This window comes from Mobula birostris, chromosome 11 (genome assembly GCF_030028105.1).
Source record: "Mobula birostris isolate sMobBir1 chromosome 11, sMobBir1.hap1, whole genome shotgun sequence".
Classification (NCBI taxonomy): domain Eukaryota; kingdom Metazoa; phylum Chordata; class Chondrichthyes; order Myliobatiformes; family Myliobatidae; genus Mobula; species Mobula birostris.
The window spans coordinates 43,702,665-43,721,533 of record NC_092380.1 but is presented as its reverse complement, the minus strand read 5'-3'; the positions used below and the strand labels follow the sequence as shown (position 1 = coordinate 43,721,533).

Below are 18,869 nucleotides of genomic sequence, written 5' to 3'. Positions count from 1 at the left end.
CGAGAGAGGGAGCGGTCAGTGTGTGTACGCGAGAGGGAATGGTCAGTGTGGGTAGGGAGAGGGAACGGTCAGCGTGGGTATGGGAGAGGGAACTGTCAGTGTGGGTACGGGTGAGGGAGCAGTCAGTGTGGGTAGGGGAGAGGGAGCGGTCAGTGTGGGTACGGGAGAGGGAATGGTCAGTGTGGGTACGGGAGAGGGACGTGATCATTGTGGGTAGGGAGAGGGAACGGTCAGTGTGGGTACGGGAGAGGGAACAGTCAGTGTGGGTAGGGGAGAGGGAGTTGTCAGCGTGGGTAACGGGAGAGGGAACGTTCAGTGTGGGTAGGGGAGAGGGAGCAGTAAGCGTGGGTATGGGAGTGGGAGTTGTCAGTGTGGCTAGGGGAGAGGGAGCGGTCAGTGTGGTTACGCGGAGAGGAAATGGTCAGTGAGGGTAGTGGAGAGGGAGCGGTCAGTGTGGGTATGGGAGAGGGAACGGTCAGTGTGGGTAGGGGAGATGGAGCGGTCAGTGTTGGTACGGGAGAGTGAACGGTCAGTGTGGGTAGGGGAGAGGAGGGCGGTCAGTGTGGGTAGGGGAGAGGAAATGGTCAGTGTGGGGTACGGGAGAGGGAGCGGTCAGTGTGGGTACGGGAGAGGGAGCGGTCAGTGTGGGTACGGGATAGAGAACGGTCAGTGTTGATACGAGAGAGGGAGCGGTCAGTGTGTGTACGGGAGAGGGAATGGTCAGTGTGGGTAGGGGAGAGGGAACGGTCAGCGTGGGTATGGGAGAGGGAACTGTCAGTGTGGGTACGGGTGAGGGAGCAGTCAGTGTGGGTAGGGGAGAGGGAGCGGTCAGTGTGGGTACGGGAGAGTGAATGGTCAGTGTGGGTACGGGAGAGGGAGCGATCATTGTGGGTAGGGGAGAGGGAACGGTCCAGCGTGGGTATGGGAGAGGGAACTGTCAGTGTGGGTACGGGTGAGGGAGCAGTCAGTGTGGGTAGGGGAGAGGAGCGGTCAGTGTGGGTACGGGAGAGGGAATGGTAGGTGTGAGTACGGGGAGAGGGAGCGATCATTGTGGGTAGGTGAGAGGGGAACGGTCAGTGTGGGAACGGGGAGAGGGAACAGTCAGTGTGGGTAGGGGAGAGGGAGTTGTCAGCGTGGGTACGGGGAGAGGGAACGGTCAGTGTGGGTAGGGGAGAGGGAGCAGTAGCATGGGTATGGGAGTGGGAGTTGTCAGTGTGGGTACCGGAGAGGGAATGGTGAGTGTGGGTAAGGGAGAGGGAGTGATCATTGTGGGTATGGGAGAGAGAGCAGTCAGTGTGGGTACGGGAGAGGGAACGGTCAGTGTGTGTACGGTGAGAAGGAATGGTCAGTGTGGGTACCGGAGAGGGAATGGTGAGTGTGGGTAAGGGAGAGGGAGTGATCATTGTGGGTATGGGAGAGAGAGCAGTCAGTGTGGGTACGGGAGAGGGAACGGTCAGTGTGGGTACGGGAGAGGGAATAGTCAGTGTGGGTAGGGGAGAGGGAACAGTCAGTGTGTGTACGGGAGAGGGAGCGATCATTGTGGGTATGGGGAGAGGGAACGGTCAGTGTGGTACGGGAGAGGGAGTGGTCAGTGTGGGTTTGGGAGATGAAACGGTCAGTTTGGGTAGGGGATAAGGAGCAGACAGTATGGGTACCAGAGAGGGAGCGGTCGGTTTGGGTACAGGAGGACGGAGCGGTCAGTGTGGGTACGGGAGAGGGAGTGGTCAGTGTGGGCACGGGAGGGGGAGCGGTCAGTGTGGGCACGGGAGGGGGAGGCGGGTCAGTGTGGGTAAGGAGAGGGAACGGTCAGTGCGGCTAGGGGAGAGGAAGCTGTCAGTGTGGGTATGGGAGAGGCAGCGGTCAGTGTGGGTAAGGAGAGGGAACGGTCAGTGTGGGTACGGGGAGAGGGAGCGGTCAGTGTGGGTATGGGAGAGGAAACGGTCAGTGTGGGTACGGGAGAGGGAAAGGTCAGTGTGGGTACGGTAGAGGAGCGCTCATTGTGGGTATGGGAGAGGGAGAGGTCAGTGTGGGTACGGGGAGCGGGAAAGGTCAGTGTGGGTACGGGAGAGCGAGCAATCATTGTGGGTACGGGAGAGGGAGCGGTCAGTGTGGGTACGGGAGAGGCAACGGTCAGTGTGTGGTACGGGAGAGGGAGCGATCATTGTGGGTACGGGAGAGCGAACGGTCAGTGTGGGTAAGGAGAGGGAGACGGTCAGTGCGGGTAGGGGAGAGGAAGCTGTCAGTGTGGGTACGGGAGAGGGAGCGGTCAGTGTGGGTAAGGAGAGGGAACGGTCAGTGTGGGTACGGAGAGCGAGCGGTTAGTGTGGGTATGGGAGAGGAAACGGTCAGTGTGGGTACGGGAGAGGGAACGGTCAGTGTGGGTACGGGAGAGGGAGCGCTCATTGTGGGTACGGGAGAGGGAATGGTCAGTGTGGGTACGGGAGCGGGGAACGGTCAGTGTGGGTACAGGAGAGCGAGCAATCATTGTGGGTACGGGAGAGGGAGCGGTCAATGTGGTTACGGGAGAGGGAGCGGTCAGTGTGGGTAGGGGAGAGGGAGTTGTCAGCGTGGGTACGGGAGAGGGAACGGTCAGTGTGGGTAGGGGAGAGGGAGCAGTAGCGTGGGTATGGGAGTGGGAGTTGTCAGTGTGGCTAGGGGAGAGGGAGCGGTCAGTGTGGTTACGGGAGAGGAAATGGTCAGTGAGGTAGTGGAGAGGGAACGGTCAGTGTGGGTATGGGAGAGGGAACGGTCCAGTGTGGGTAGGGGAGAGGGAGCGGTCAGTGTTGGTACGGGGAGAGTGAACGGTCAGTGTGGGTAGGGGAGAGGGAGCGGTCAGTGTGGGTAGGGGAGAGGAAATGGTCAGTGTGGGTACGGGAGAGGGGAGCGGTCAGTGTGGGTACGGGAGAGGGAATGGTCAGTGTGGGGTACGGGAGTGGGAGCGATCATTGTGGTACGGGAGAGGGAGCGGTCAGTGTGGGTACGGGAGAGGGAGCAATCATTGTGGGTACGGGAGAGGGAACGGTCAGTGTTATTACGGGAGTGGGAACGGTCAGTGTGGGTAGGGGAGCGGGAGCGGTCAGTGTGGGTATGGGAGAGAGAGCAGTCAGTGTGGGTACGGGAGAGGGAACGGTCAGTGTGGGTACGGGAGAGGGAATAGTCAGTGTGGGTAGGGGAGAGGGAACAGTCAGTGTGTGTACGGGAGAGGGAGCGATCATTGTGGGTATGGGAGAGGGAACGGTCAGTGTGGGTACGGGAGAGGGAGTGGTCAGTGTGGGTTTGGGAGATGAAACGGTCAGTTTGGGTAGGGGATAAGGAGCAGACAGTATGGGTACCAGAGAGGGAGCGGTCGGTTTGGGTACAGGAGACGGAGCGGTCAGCGTGGGTACGGGAGACGGAGCGGTCAGCGTGGGTACGGGAGAGGGAACGGTCAGTGTGGGTACGGGAGAGCGAGCAATCATTGTGGGTACGGGAGAGGGAGCGGTCAGTGTGGGTATGGGAGAGGGAGCGGTCAGTGTGGGTACGGGAGAGGCAACGGTCAGTGTGGGTACGGGAGAGGGAGCGATCATTGTGGGTACGGGAGAGCGAACGGTCAGTGTGGGTAAGGAGAGGGAACGGTCAGTGTGGGTACGGGAGAGCGAGCGGTTAGTGTGGGTATGGGAGAGGAAACGGTCAGTGTGGGTACGGGAGAGGGAACGGTCAGTGTGGGTACGGGAGAGGGAGCGGTCAGTGTGCGTAGGGGAGAGGGAACGGTCAGTGTGGGTACGGGAGAGGGAGCGCTCATTGTGGGTACGGGAGAGGGAACGGTCAGTGTGGGTACGGGAGCGGGAACGGTCAGTGTGGGTACGGGAGAGCGAGCAATCATTGTGGGTACGGGAGAGGGAGCGGTCAGTGTGGGTATGGGAGAGGAAACGGTCAGTGTGGGTACGGGAGAGGGAACGGTCAGTGTGGGTACGGGAGAGGGAGCGCTCATTGTGGTTACGGGAGAGGGAACGGTCAGTGTGGGTACGGGAGCTGGAACGGACAGTGTGGGTACGGGAGAGCGAGCAATCATTGTGGGTACGGGAGAGGGAGCGGTCAGTGTGGTTACGGGAGAGGGAGCGGTCAGTGTGGGTAAGTGTGAGGGGGCAGTCAGTGTGGGTAGGGGAGAGGGAACGGTCAGTGTGGGAATGGGAGGGGGAACGGTCTGTGTGGGTAGGGGAGAGGGAGTGGTCAGTGTGGGTTCGGGAGAGGAGCGGTCAGCGTGGCCTCGAGAGAGGGAGCGGTCAGTGTGGGTACGGGAGAGGGAGTGGTCAGTGTGGTTACGGGAGAGGGAGCGGTCAGTGTAGGTAAGGAGAGGGAACGGTCAGTTTGGGTGGGGAGAGGGAGCGGTCAGTGTGGGTATGGGAGAGGGAGCGGTCAGTGTGGGTAAGGAGAGAGAACGGTCAGTGTGGGTACGGGAGCGGGAACAGTAAGTGTGGGTACGGGAGAGGGAGCGGTCAGTTTGGGTACGGGAGAGAGAGCGGTCAGTGTGGGTAGGGGAGAGGGAACGGTCAGTGTGGGTACGGGGGAGGGAGCGGTCAGTGTGTGTAGGGGAGAGGGAACGGTCAGTGTGGGTACCGGAGAGGGAGTGGTCGGTGTGGGTAGGAGAGAGGGAACGGTCAGTGTGGGTACCGGAGAGGGAGGGGTCAGTGTGGGTACAGGAGAGGGACCGGTCAGTGTGGGTACGGGAGAGGGGTCAGTCAGTGTGGGCAGAGGAGAGGGAGCGGTCAGTGTGGGTACGGGAGAGGGAGCGGTCAGCGAGGGTACGGGAGAGGGAACGGTCAGTGTGCGTATGGGATGGGAACGGTCAGTGTGGGTAGGGGAGAGGGAGCGGTTAGTGTGGGTACGGGAGAAGGAACGGTCAGTGTGGATACGAAAGACGGAGCGGTCAGTGTGGGTACGGGATAGAGAACGGTCAGTGTTGATACGAGAGAGGGAGCGGTCAGTGTGGGTACGGGAGAGGAGGCAGTCAGTGTGGGCAGAGGAGAGGGAGCGGTCAGTGTGGGTAAGGGAGAGGGAACGGTCAGTGTGGGTAGGGGAGAGGGAGCAGTCAGTGTGTGTACGGGAGAGGGAATGGTCAGTGTGGGTAGGGGAGAGGGAACGGTCAGCGTGGGTATGGGAGAGGGAACTGTCAGTGTGGGTACGGGTGAGGGAGCAGTCAGTGTGGGTAGGGGAGAGGGAGCGGTCAGTGTGGGTACGGGAGAGGGAATGGTAGGCGTGAGTACGGGAGAGGGAGCGATCATTGTGGGTAGGTGAGAGGGAACGGTCAGTGTGGGAACGGGAGAGGGAACAGTCAGTGTGGGTAGGGGAGAGGGAGTTGTCAGCGTGGGTACGGGAGAGGGAACGGTCAGTGTGGGTAGGGGAGAGGGAGCAGTAGCATGGGTATGGGAGTGGGAGTTGTCAGTGTGGGTACCGGAGAGGGAATGGTGAGTGTGGGTAAGGGAGAGGGAGTGATCATTGTGGGTATGGGAGAGAGAGCAGTCAGTGTGGGTACGGGAGAGGGAACGGTCAGTGTGTGTACGGGAGAAGGAATGGTCAGTGTGGGTACCGGAGAGGGAATGGTGAGTGTGGGTAAGGGAGAGGGAGTGATCATTGTGGGTATGGGAGAGAGAGCAGTCAGTGTGGGTACGGGAGAGGGAACGGTCAGTGTGGGTACGGGAGAGGGAATAGTCAGTGTGGGTAGGGGAGAGGGAACAGTCAGTGTGTGTACGGGAGAGGGAGCGATCATTGTGGGTATGGGAGAGGGAACGGTCAGTGTGGGTACGGGAGAGGGAGTGGTCAGTGTGGGTTTGGGAGATGAAACGGTCAGTTTGGGTAGGGGATAAGGAGCAGACAGTATGGGTACCAGAGAGGGAGCGGTCGGTTTGGGTACAGGAGACGGAGCGGTCAGCGTGGGTACGGGAGAGGGAACGGTCAGTGTGGGTACGGGAGAGGGAGCACTCATTGGGGGTACGGGAGAGGGAGCGGTCAGTGTGGGTACAGGAGAGGGAGTGGTCAGTGTGGGCACGGGAGGGGGAGCGGTCAGTGTGGGCACGGGAGGGGGAGCGGTCAGTGTGGGTACGGGAGAGGGAGCGATCATTGTGGGTATGGGAGAGCGAACGGTCAGTGTGGGTAAGGAGAGGGAACGGTCAGTGCGGGTAGGGGAGAGGAAGCTGTCAGTGTGGGTACGGGAGAGGGAGCGGTCAGTGTGGGTAAGGAGAGGGAACGGTCAGTGTGGGTACGGGAGAGCGAGCGGTTAGTGTGGGTATGGGAGAGGAAACGGTCAGTGTGGGTACGGGAGAGGGAACGGTCAGTGTGGGTACAGGAGAGGGAGCGGTCAGTGTGCGTAGGGGAGAGGGAACGGTCAGTGTGGGTACGGGAGAGGGAGCGCTCATTGTGGGTACGGGAGAGGGAACGGTCAGTGTGGGTACGGGAGCGGGAACGGTCAGTGTGGGTACGGGAGAGCGAGCAATCATTGTGGGTACGGGAGAGGGAGCGCTCATTGTGGTTACGGGAGAGGGAACGGTCAGTGTGGGTACGGGAGCGGGAACGGTCAGTGTGGGTACGGGAGAGCGAGCAATCATTGTGGGTACGGGAGAGGGAGCGGTCAGTGTGGTTACGGGAGAGGGAGCGGTCAGTGTGGGTAAGTGAGAGGGGGCAGTCAGTGTGGGTAGGGGAGAGGGAACGGTCAGTGTGGGAATGGGAGGGGGAACGGTCTGTGTGGGTAGGGGAGAGGGAGCGGTCAGTGTGGGTACGGGAGAGGGAGTGGTCAGTGTGGTTACGGGAGAGGGAGCGGTCAGTGTAGGTAAGGAGAGGGAACGGTCAGTTTGGGTGGGGAGAGGGAGCGGTCAGTGTGGGTATTGGAGAGGGAGCGGTCAGTGTGGGTAAGGAGAGAGAACGGTCAGTGTGGGTACGGGAGCGGGAACAGTAAGTGTGGGTACGGGAGAGGGAACGGTCAGTTTGGGTACGGGAGAGAGAGCGGTCAGTGTGGGTAGGGGAGAGGGAACGGTCAGTGTGGGTACGGGGGAGGGAGCGGTCAGTGTGTGTAGGGGAGAGGGAACGGTCAGTGTGGGTACCGGAGAGGGAGTGGTCGGTGTGGGTAGGAGAGAGGGAACGGTCAGTGTGGGTACCGGAGAGGGAGGGGTCAGTGTGGGTACAGGAGAGGGACCGGTCAGTGTGGGTACGGGAGAGGGGTCAGTCAGTGTGGGCAGAGGAGAGGGAGCGGTCAGTGTGGGTACGGGAGAGGGAGCGGTCAGCGAGGGTACGGGAGAGGGAACGGTCAGTGTGCGTATGGGATGGGAACGTTCAGTGTGGGTAGGGGAGAGGGAGCGGTTAGTGTGGGTACGGGAGAAGGAACGGTCAGTGTGGATACGAAAGACGGAGCGGTCAGTGTGGGTACGGGGGAGGGAACGGTCACTGTGGGTACGGGATAGAGAACGGTCAGTGTTGATACGAGAGAGGGAGCGGTCAGTGTGGGTACGGGAGAGGAGGCAGTCAGTGTGGGCAGAGGAGAGGGAGCGGTCAGTGTGGGTAAGGGAGAGGGAACGGTCAGTGTGCGTATGGGAGAGGGAACGGTCAGTGTGGGTAGGGGAGAGGGAGCAGTCAGTGTGGGTACGGGATAGAGAACGGTCAGTGTTGATACGAGAGAGGGAGCGGTCAGTGTGTGTACGCGAGAGGGAATGGTCAGTGTGGGTAGGGGAGAGGGAACGGTCAGCGTGGGTATGGGAGAGGGAACTGTCAGTGTGGGTACGGGTGAGGGAGCAGTCAGTGTGGGTAGGGGAGAGGGAGCGGTCAGTGTGGGTACGGGAGAGGGAATGGTCAGTGTGGGTACGGGAGAGGGAGTGATCATTGTGGGTAGGGGAGAGGGAACGGTCAGTGTGGGTACGGGAGAGGGAACAGTCAGTGTGGGTAGGGGAGAGGGAGTTGTCAGCGTGGGTACGGGAGAGGGAACGTTCAGTGTGGGTAGGGGAGAGGGAGCAGTAGCGTGGGTATGGGAGTGGGAGTTGTCAGTGTGGCTAGGGGAGAGGGAGCGGTCAGTGTGGTTACGGGAGAGGAAATGGTCAGTGAGGGTAGTGGAGAGGGAGCGGTCAGTGTGGGTATGGGAGAGGGAACGGTCAGTGTGGGTAGGGGAGATGGAGCGGTCAGTGTTGGTACGGGAGAGTGAACGGTCAGTGTGGGTAGGGGAGAGGGAGCGGTCAGTGTGGGTAGGGGAGAGGAAATGGTCAGTGTGGGTACGGGAGAGGGAGCGGTCAGTGTGGGTACGGGAGAGGGAGCGGTCAGTGTGGGTACGGGATAGAGAACGGTCAGTGTTGATACGAGAGAGGGAGCGGTCAGTGTGTGTACGGGAGAGGGAATGGTCAGTGTGGGTAGGGGAGAGGGAACGGTCAGCGTGGGTATGGGAGAGGGAACTGTCAGTGTGGGTACGGGTGAGGGAGCAGTCAGTGTGGGTAGGGGAGAGGGAGCGGTCAGTGTGGGTACGGGAGAGTGAATGGTCAGTGTGGGTACGGGAGAGGGAGCGATCATTGTGGGTAGGGGAGAGGGAACGGTCAGCGTGGGTATGGGAGAGGGAACTGTCAGTGTGGGTACGGGTGAGGGAGCAGTCAGTGTGGGTAGGGGAGAGGGAGCGGTCAGTGTGGGTACGGGAGAGGGAATGGTAGGTGTGAGTACGGGAGAGGGAGCGATCATTGTGGGTAGGTGAGAGGGAACGGTCAGTGTGGGAACGGGAGAGGGAACAGTCAGTGTGGGTAGGGGAGAGGGAGTTGTCAGCGTGGGTACGGGAGAGGGAACGGTCAGTGTGGGTAGGGGAGAGGGAGCAGTAGCATGGGTATGGGAGTGGGAGTTGTCAGTGTGGGTACCGGAGAGGGAATGGTGAGTGTGGGTAAGGGAGAGGGAGTGATCATTGTGGGTATGGGAGAGAGAGCAGTCAGTGTGGGTACGGGAGAGGGAACGGTCAGTGTGTGTACGGGAGAAGGAATGGTCAGTGTGGGTACCGGAGAGGGAATGGTGAGTGTGGGTAAGGGAGAGGGAGTGATCATTGTGGGTATGGGAGAGAGAGCAGTCAGTGTGGGTACGGGAGAGGGAACGGTCAGTGTGGGTACGGGAGAGGGAATAGTCAGTGTGGGTAGGGGAGAGGGAACAGTCAGTGTGTGTACGGGAGAGGGAGCGATCATTGTGGGTATGGGAGAGGGAACGGTCAGTGTGGGTACGGGAGAGGGAGTGGTCAGTGTGGGTTTGGGAGATGAAACGGTCAGTTTGGGTAGGGGATAAGGAGCAGACAGTATGGGTACCAGAGAGGGAGCGGTCGGTTTGGGTACAGGAGACGGAGCGGTCAGTGTGGGTACGGGAGAGGGAGTGGTCAGTGTGGGCACGGGAGGGGGAGCGGTCAGTGTGGGCACGGGAGGGGGAGCGGTCAGTGTGGGTAAGGAGAGGGAACGGTCAGTGCGGCTAGGGGAGAGGAAGCTGTCAGTGTGGGTATGGGAGAGGCAGCGGTCAGTGTGGGTAAGGAGAGGGAACGGTCAGTGTGGGTACGGGAGAGGGAGCGGTCAGTGTGGGTATGGGAGAGGAAACGGTCAGTGTGGGTACGGGAGAGGGAAAGGTCAGTGTGGGTACGGTAGAGGGAGCGCTCATTGTGGGTATGGGAGAGGGAGAGGTCAGTGTGGGTACGGGAGCGGGAAAGGTCAGTGTGGGTACGGGAGAGCGAGCAATCATTGTGGGTACGGGAGAGGGAGCGGTCAGTGTGGGTACGGGAGAGGCAACGGTCAGTGTGGGTACGGGAGAGGGAGCGATCATTGTGGGTACGGGAGAGCGAACGGTCAGTGTGGGTAAGGAGAGGGAACGGTCAGTGCGGGTAGGGGAGAGGAAGCTGTCAGTGTGGGTACGGGAGAGGGAGCGGTCAGTGTGGGTAAGGAGAGGGAACGGTCAGTGTGGGTACGGGAGAGCGAGCGGTTAGTGTGGGTATGGGAGAGGAAACGGTCAGTGTGGGTACGGGAGAGGGAACGGTCAGTGTGGGTACGGGAGAGGGAGCGCTCATTGTGGGTACGGGAGAGGGAATGGTCAGTGTGGGTACGGGAGCGGGAACGGTCAGTGTGGGTACAGGAGAGCGAGCAATCATTGTGGGTACGGGAGAGGGAGCGGTCAATGTGGTTACGGGAGAGGGAGCGGTCAGTGTGGGTAGGGGAGAGGGAGTTGTCAGCGTGGGTACGGGAGAGGGAACGGTCAGTGTGGGTAGGGGAGAGGGAGCAGTAGCGTGGGTATGGGAGTGGGAGTTGTCAGTGTGGCTAGGGGAGAGGGAGCGGTCAGTGTGGTTACGGGAGAGGAAATGGTCAGTGAGGGTAGTGGAGAGGGAACGGTCAGTGTGGGTATGGGAGAGGGAACGGTCAGTGTGGGTAGGGGAGAGGGAGCGGTCAGTGTTGGTACGGGAGAGTGAACGGTCAGTGTGGGTAGGGGAGAGGGAGCGGTCAGTGTGGGTAGGGGAGAGGAAATGGTCAGTGTGGGTACGGGAGAGGGAGCGGTCAGTGTGGGTACGGGAGAGGGAATGGTCAGTGTGGGTACGGGAGTGGGAGCGATCATTGTGGGTACGGGAGAGGGAGCGGTCAGTGTGGGTACGGGAGAGGGAGCAATCATTGTGGGTACGGGAGAGGGAACGGTCAGTGTTATTACGGGAGTGGGAACGGTCAGTGTGGGTAGGGGAGCGGGAGCGGTCAGTGTGGGTATGGGAGAGGGAGCGGTCAGTCTGGGTAAGGAGAGGGAACGGTCAGTGTGGGTACGGGAGCGGGAACAGTAACTGTGGGTACGGGAGAGGGAGCGGTCAGTTTGGGTACGGGAGAGAGAGCGGTCAGTGTGGGTAGGGGAGAGGAAACGGTCAGTGTGGGTACGGGGGAGGGAGCGGTCAGTGTGTGTAGGGGAGAGGGAACGGTCAGTGTTTGTACCGGAGAGGGAGTGGTCGGTGTGGGTAGGAGAGAGGGAACGGTCAGTGTGGTTACCGGAGAGGGAGGGGTCAGTGTGGGTACAGGAGAGGGACCGGTCAGTGTGGGTACGGGAGAGGGGTCAGTCAGTGTGGGCAGAGGAGAGGGAGCGGTCAGTGTGGGTACGGGAGAGGGAGCGGTCAGCGTGGGTACGGGAGAGGGAACGGTCAGTGTGCGTATGGGATGGAAGCGGTCAGTGTGGGTCGGGGAGAAGGAACGGTCAGTGTGGATATGAAAGACGGAGCGGTCAGTGTGGGTACGGGAGAGGGAGTGGTCAGTGTGGGTAAGGAGAGGGAACGGTCAGTGTGGGTACGGGAGAGGGAGCAGTCAGTGTGGGTACGGGAGAGCGAGTGGTCAGTGTGGGTATGGGAGAGGAAACGGTCAGTGTGGGGACGGGAGAGGGAGCGATCATTGTGGGTACCGGAGAGGGAACAGTCAGTCTGGGTACGGGAGAGGGAGTGGTCAGTGTGTGTAAGGGAGAGGGAATGGTCAGTGTGGTTACGGGAGAGGAAGCGGTCTGTGTGGGTAGGGGAGAGGGAGCAGTCAGTGTGGGTACGGGAGAGGGAACGGTCAGTGTGGGTAAGGAGAGGGAACGGTCAGTGTGGGTACGGGAGAGGAAGCGGTCTGTGTGTGTAGGGGAGAGGGAACGGTCAGTGTGGGTAAGGAGAGGGAACGGTCAGTGTGGGTACCGGAGAGGGAGCGGTCGGTTTGGGCACGGGAGGGGGAGCGGTCAGTGTGGGTACGGGAGAGGAGGCAGTCAGTGTGGGCAGAGGAGAGGGAGTGGTCAGTGTGGGTAAGGGAGAGGGAACGGTCAGTGTGCGTATGGGAGAGGGAACGGTCAGTGTGGGTAGGGGAGAGGGAGTGGTCAGCGTGGGTACTGGATAGAGAACGGTCAGTGTTGATACGAGAGAGGGAGCGGTCAGTGTGTGTACGGGAGAGGGAATGGTCAGTGTGGGTAGGGGAGAGGGAACGGTCAGCGTGGGTATGGGAGAGGGAACTGTCAGTGTGGGTACGGGTGAGGGAGCAGTCAGTGTGGGTAGGGGAGAGGGAGCGGTCAGTGTGGGTACGGGAGAGTGAATGGTCAGTGTTGGTACGGGAGAGGGAGCGATCATTGTGGGTAGGGGAGAGGGAACGGTCAGCGTGGGTATGGGAGAGGGAACTGTCAGTGTGGGTACGGGTGAGGGAGCAGTCAGTGTGGGTAGGGGAGAGGGAGCTGTCAGTGTGGGTACGGGAGAGGGAATGGTCAGTGTGGGTACGGGAGAGGGAGCGATCATTGTGGGTAGGGGAGAGGGAACGGTCGGTGTGGGTACGGGAGAGGGAACAGTCAGTGTGGGTCGGGGAGAGGGAGTTGTCAGCGTGGGTACGGGAGAGGGAACGGTCAGTGTGGGTAGGGGAGAGGTAGCAGTAGCGTGGTTACGGGAGTGGGAGTTGTCAGTGTGGCTAGGGGAGAGGGAGCGGTCAGTGTGGTTACGGGAGAGGAAATGGTCAGTGAGGGTAGTGGAGAGGGAGCGGTCAGTGTGGGTATGGGAGAGGGAACGGTCAGTGTGGGTAGGGAAGATGGAGCGGTCAGTGTTGGTACGGGAGAGTGAACGGTCAGTGTGGGTAGGGGAGAGGGAGCGGTCAGTGTGGGTAGGGGAGAGGAAATGGTCAGTGTGGGTACGGGAGAGGGAGCGGTCAGTGTGGGTACGGGAGAGGGAATGGTCAGTGTGGGTACGGGAGTGGGAGCGATCATTGTGGGTACGGGAGAGGGAGCGGTCAGTGTGGGTACGGGAGAGGGAGCGATCATTGTGGGTACGGGAGAGGGAACGGTCAGTGTGGTTACGGGAGTGGGAACGGTCAGTGTGGGTAGGGGAGAGGGAACGGTCAGTGTGTGTACGGGAGAAGGAATGGTCAGTGTGGGTACCGGAGAGGGAATGGTGAGTGTGGGTAAGGGAGAGGGAGTGATCATTGTGGGTATGGGAGAGAGAGCGGTCAGTGTGGGTACGGGAGAGGGAACGGTCAGTGTGGGTACGGGAGAGGGAATAGTCAGTGTGGGTAGGGGAGAGGGAGCGGTCAGTATGGGTACGGGAGAGGGAACGGTCAGTGTGGGTATGGGAGAGGGAGCGGTCAGTATGGGTACGAGAGAGGGAATGGTCAGTGTGGGTAGGGGAGAGGGAGCTGTCAGTATGCGTACGGGAGAGGGAACAGTCAGTGTGGGTACGGGAGAGGGAGTGGTTAGTGTGGGTAGGGGAGAGAGAGTGGTCAGTATGGGACGGGAGAGGCACAGTCAGTGTAGGTATGGGAGAGGGAGCGGTCAGTATGGGTACGGGAGAGGGAACGGTCAGTGTGGGTACGTGAGAGGGAGTGGTCAGTGTGGGCACGGGAGGGGGAGCGGTCATTGTGGGTACGGGAGAGGGTGCAGTCAGTGTGGGCAGAGGAGAGGGAGCGGTCAGTGTGGGTACAGGAGAGGGAACGGTCAGCGTGGGTACGGGAGAGGGAACGGTCAGTGTGGGTACGGGAGAGGGAGTGGTCAGTGTGGGTATGGGAGAGGGAGCGGTCCGTGTGGGTTGGGAAGAGGGAGCCGTCAGTGTGGCATTTGATGAGAGAATGGGTTGAGAGAATGGGAAGTGTGAGAACAGGTGTGTAAAAATAGGTTGGAGGGTGAGAATTTATTTTTGAACGAAAATTGTATGAGAATGTGGTGTGCTCAGGATCGTGGAAGTGAGGTGTGCACAGAAAGCGTGGAAATGAGGTGTGTACTGGAAGTGTGGGATGAGGTGTGCACAGATAGTGTGGAAATGAAGTGTGTACTGGAAGTGTGATAAATAGGTGTGCAAAGGAAGTGTGAGAATGAGGTGTGTGGTGGATATGCACGGTGTTTCTGAACATGTGAACAGTCAGTAGGAGAACCTACTTTGATACTCACAGAGAGCAAGAGACATCTGTTTTCTTTGATGGCCCCAACACAGCCAAGAAATCCAACCACCATCGCCACGGTGCCCATGCCCATAAGCAGGTTGGCAGCAGACAGGAAGGGGAAGGTAGCAGAGAGTGTGGCAAAGTTGCCCTGTGTTACCGCCAGCCAGATCCCCACTCCCAGTATACCACAGCCCGCCAGCTGGGGAGAAAGCAGACCTGATCGTCAGTCAGTGTATCTGCCCCAGAGTGAGGCACATCCCCGCAGTGCTCACACTTGCAATTTTCACACTCACAGTTCCCAGTGTTCAGACCTAGTTCTCACACTCACAACTATCACACTCACTGTACTCACACTGACAGTTCCCAGTGTTCACACACAGTTCTCACACTCGCAGTTCCCACACTCAGTGTGCTCACGCTCACAGTTCTCACAGTCACAGATCCCACGCTCACAGTTCTCACACACATAACTGTTATGTGTCAGTGTCAGAATATGATGCATATACACATAGACACACACACACACACACACACACACACACACACACACACACACACGTTCCTCTTCTCAGGCAGTCCCAGGATGTCGAGGCAGAATGGTTTCTTCCACCTAGTTGTCTGGGCTCTGAGGTGACAGATGTGGGCCCCATGTCTCTTCCACACATGGGGCTTTTGGGGACAGTGTGTTCCCTCCATCCTTGACACCTGGGATCTGTGCCACAAGCACCATGTCCATAAAATCTCACAAAACCAACATCAGTGCCTTCTCCCAGGCCACAATCTCCAGCATTATTACTCTCTATCTGCTCACTCACATGCCCCACAACAGACTCCTGAAATACACACTCTACACAAGCCCTGACCTGGGAGGGAGGAAGCTGTGGAAAAAAGTTACGAATGTGCTGAGATCCTCCTGGAAGAAATACAACATCCTCGTGTCCACTGCTCCTCTGGATGGACGGAACACCCCGTGTCCATGGCTTCTCTGGATGGACGGAACACCCCGTGTCCACTGCTCCTCTGGATGGACGGAATACCCCATGTCCACTGCTCCTCTGGATGGACAGAATGCCCCATGTCCACGGCTTCTCTGGATGGATGGAACACCCCGTGTCCACTGCTCCTCTGGATGGATGGAATGCCCCGTGTCCACGGCTTTTCTGGATGGATGGAACACCCCGTGTCCACTGTTCCTCTGGGTGGACGGAACACCCCGTGTCCACTGCTTCTCTGGGTGGATGGACCCCCCCCCCCCGTCCACTGTTCCTGTGGATGGACAGAACACCCTGTGTCCACTGCTCCTCTGGATGGACGGAACACCCTGTGTCCACTGCTCCTCTGGATGGGTGGACCCCCCCCCCAATGTCCACTGTTCCTCTGGATGGGTGGACCCCCCATGTCCACTGCTCCTCTGGATGGACGGATCACCCCGTGTCCACGGCTTCTCTGGATGGATGGAACACCCCGTGTCCACTGCTCCACTGGATGGACGGAATGCCCCATGTCCACGGCTCCTCTGGATGGACGGAATGCCCTGTGTCCACGGCTTCTCTGGATGGATGGAACACCCCGTGTCCACTGTTCCTCTGGATGGACGGAACACCCCGTGTCCACTGCTTCTCTGGATGGATGGACCCCCCCCCAGTCCACTGTTCCTGTGGATGGACGGAACACCCCGCGTCCACTGCTCCTCTGGATGGACGGAATATCCTGTGCCCACTGCTCCTCTGAGTGGGTGGACCCCCCCCCATGTCCACTGTTCCTCTGGATGGATGGAACACCCTGTGTCCACTGCTCCTCTGGATGGGTGGACCTCCCCCCCCCAATGTCCACTGTTCCTCTGGATGGGTGGGACCCCCCCCCCCATGTCCACTGCTCCTCTGGATGGACAGAACACCCGTGTCCACTGTTCCTCTGGATGGGTGGGATCGCCCCCCCATGTCCACTGTTCCTCTGGATGGGTGGAATCCACACACGTGCACAATCTTTCTTTCCCTCTCTCTCTCACACACACACACCCAAATAGACCCTCCCAAATAAACTTAAATATGTTCTATTGTATTCTAAAATTACTAACATATATAAATAGGTACAATAAAATATTTAAATACCTAAAAGGAAATGGGATTAGTGAACAACGTTCTTCCATTGAAGGGTAATTAATAATTTGTTTATTTTTGTCACATGTACCTAGGAACAGTGGAAAACCTCTATTCAGACAGATGATTATGTGCATAAGCATACTGAGGTGGTACAAAAGGGAGATAACCCTCAGAATGTGAAATGGTGCAGAGCCGGGGGACAAATAAGGTGCAAACTCAAGCTCCATGATGAGGCAGAACGTGAGTTCAGGAACTCACTGGAAGCATGTCAGAGGTCCATTCATTAGTCAGGTAACGGTGGGAGAGATGCTGGTGCTATATGACTTCTCGAACTCTTAGATGACTCCTGAATCACCAGGTGTCAGTATGTAAAGAAAGACTGCTGTGTGTTGGGCCAGTACACAATAGGAACCACTTGCCACAAGTGATCTGGAAAGTGACCACCATTCTAATACAGAAATTGACCAATTCTTCAATATATATCTGTACATTTGTTAGGAAAAGTGTGAGACAGGGCTTCGGCTGACCTCCTGGGTATGTAAGTAGTAAATCGACAGATCCCAATGACATGATGTGGTGTGGACACAGAGAGGACAGGATAGAGTCTGACTGGATGGCTGTTTTCAGACAGTACTCTTTGTCAGCCGGAGCGGTAAGGTGACTGAAAGACATTGTCATCTTTGTCTACTGTTAAACAGATTAACTATCCTGGGACAGATCCCCAGCTGCTCTTGGTGATGACCACCGACGGATCAATGAGCTGAGTTCCACGGAGAAGAGCTCCCATTCACCACCAGCCTGCTCCCTGTCCACAGCCACTGAGGCAGTCCATAACCACAGAACCCCAGCACTGACTCACAATGAGTACAAAGCCATCATCGTTATATCGTCAATAACCACACACTCAAACATTACCATTCAATATGGAACCTCCCTCCCTTCTCTGTTTAACCAGCGCTTTAACCCCTAAATGTTGCATTAGTGGTGAGTGTGTAACCCTGACTAACCTACAGTACCTGAGTACCCTCTCCCCTGCCTGGCCAGACAGGGTAGCCCACACCTGCCATATTGAGATGCAGCACAGAACAGGCTCTCCTGGCCCCTCGAGGCACGCTGCCCAGCGATCCCCCGATTTAATCCTAGCCTAATCTCAGGTCAGTTTACAATGACCATTTAACCTACCAACTAATATGTCTTTGGACTGTAGGAGTAACCTGGAGCACCCACACTTGGTGTTTAGACCCGACCCCTGGTTTCTAGCAGCCTGTGGACACCAGTGGCCACTGAGGTGAGGTTTGGGGCCGATCAGAGTTCCAACTGCTGAGAGGGTGTGGCAGAGACTGAGCTCCCACCACACCTGACAGAAACAAAGCTGCTCCAGAAGTGTTCCTCTGCACCGCTGGGACCCACAGGGTTGCAAGCACTTTGAGGAGCAGTGCCACAGGCAGATGTTGACCTGATGTTGTTGGCGTGGCAGGGTGGGGCTTGAACATTCAGTAACCACTCCGAATACGATCAGTTGTCAGGGCCATCCAGAGCCAGTGACAGAAGGGTGTTGTCACGTAAACAAGTCCCAACTGATGCACAGCAAACTCCCACAGGCTTCTACACTTCTCCGGCAATGTTGTTGGCCTGGGCCCTGCCCTCCTGTGAGGGTAGAGGAGGATGATGTAAGGATGGCGAAGGTCTCAACCCTATAAATTCAGCGTTAAAACAGGTCTCACCTGCCACCTGCCGAAGGACTTCCCACTATCGAGTGTGAGTGCACAAGGCCTGGGCGCAGAGCAGGCTGCGATTCAGGAAGCCGTGACCAGTAGGCCTCATCTCAGATTGTGTTTTGCCAGAGGCCCGTGTGATATTACATTAGAAACCATAGAAAAACTACAGCACAGAAACAGGCCTTTTGGCCATCTTCTTGGCTGTGCCGAACGATTTTCTGCCTAGTCCCACTGACCTGCACATGGACCGTATCCCTCCATAAACCTCCCATCCATGTATCTGTCCAATTTATTCTTAAATGTTAAAAAAGAACCCGCATTTACCACCTCGTCTGGCAGCTCATTCCATACTCCCACCACTCTCTGTGTGAAGAAGCCCCCCCTAATGTTCCCTTTAAACTTTTCCCCCCTCACCCTTAACCCATGTCCTCTGGCTTTTTTCTCCCCTTGCCTCAGTGGAAAAAGCCTGCTTGCATTCACTCTATCTATACCCATCATAATTTTATATACCTCTATCAAATCTCCCCTCATTCTTCTATGCTCCAGGGAATAAAGTCCTAACCTGTTCAACCTTTCTCTGTAACTCAGTTTCTCAAGTCCCGGCAACACCCTTGTGAACCTTCTCTGCACTCTTTCAACTTTATTTATATCCTTCCTGTAATTTGGTGACCAAACCTGCACACAATACTCCAAATCTGGCTTCACCAATGCCTTATACAACCTCATCATAACATTCCAAATCTATACTCAATACTTTGATTAATAAAGGCCAATGTACCAAAAGCTCTCTTTACGACCCTATCTACTTATGACGCCACTTCTAGGGAATTTTGTATCTGTATTCCCAGATCCCTCTGTTCTACTGCCATTTACCCTGTATGTTCTACGTTGGTTTGCCCTTCCAAAGTGCAATACCTCACACTTGTCTGTATTAAACTCCATCTGCCATTTTTCAGCCCATTTTTCCAGCTGGTCCAAATCCCTCTGCAAGCTTTGAAAACCTTCCTCACTGTCCAATCTTTGTATCATCAGCAAATTTGCTGATCCAATTTACCACATTATCATCCAGATCATTGATATAGATGACAAATAACAATGGACCCAGCACTGATCCCTGTGGCACACCACTAGTCACAGGCCTCCACTCTGAGGAGCAATCCTCTACTACCACTCTTTGGCTTCTTCCATTG

At 57.8% G+C, this 18,869-nt stretch overlaps 1 protein-coding gene across 1 annotated transcript in view; it reads right to left on the bottom strand.

Annotated features, from left to right (window-relative positions):
• The window catches only part of LOC140204668 (uncharacterized), a 133,649-nt gene that overhangs the window by 83,923 nt on the left and 30,857 nt on the right, over positions 1 to 18,869 (bottom strand). The window contains exon 2 of the mRNA XM_072271362.1: positions 13,867 to 14,058. Within this exon, the coding sequence (XP_072127463.1) occupies positions 13,867 to 14,058 (192 nt within the window). The remainder of the gene's footprint in view (positions 1 to 13,866; positions 14,059 to 18,869) is intronic.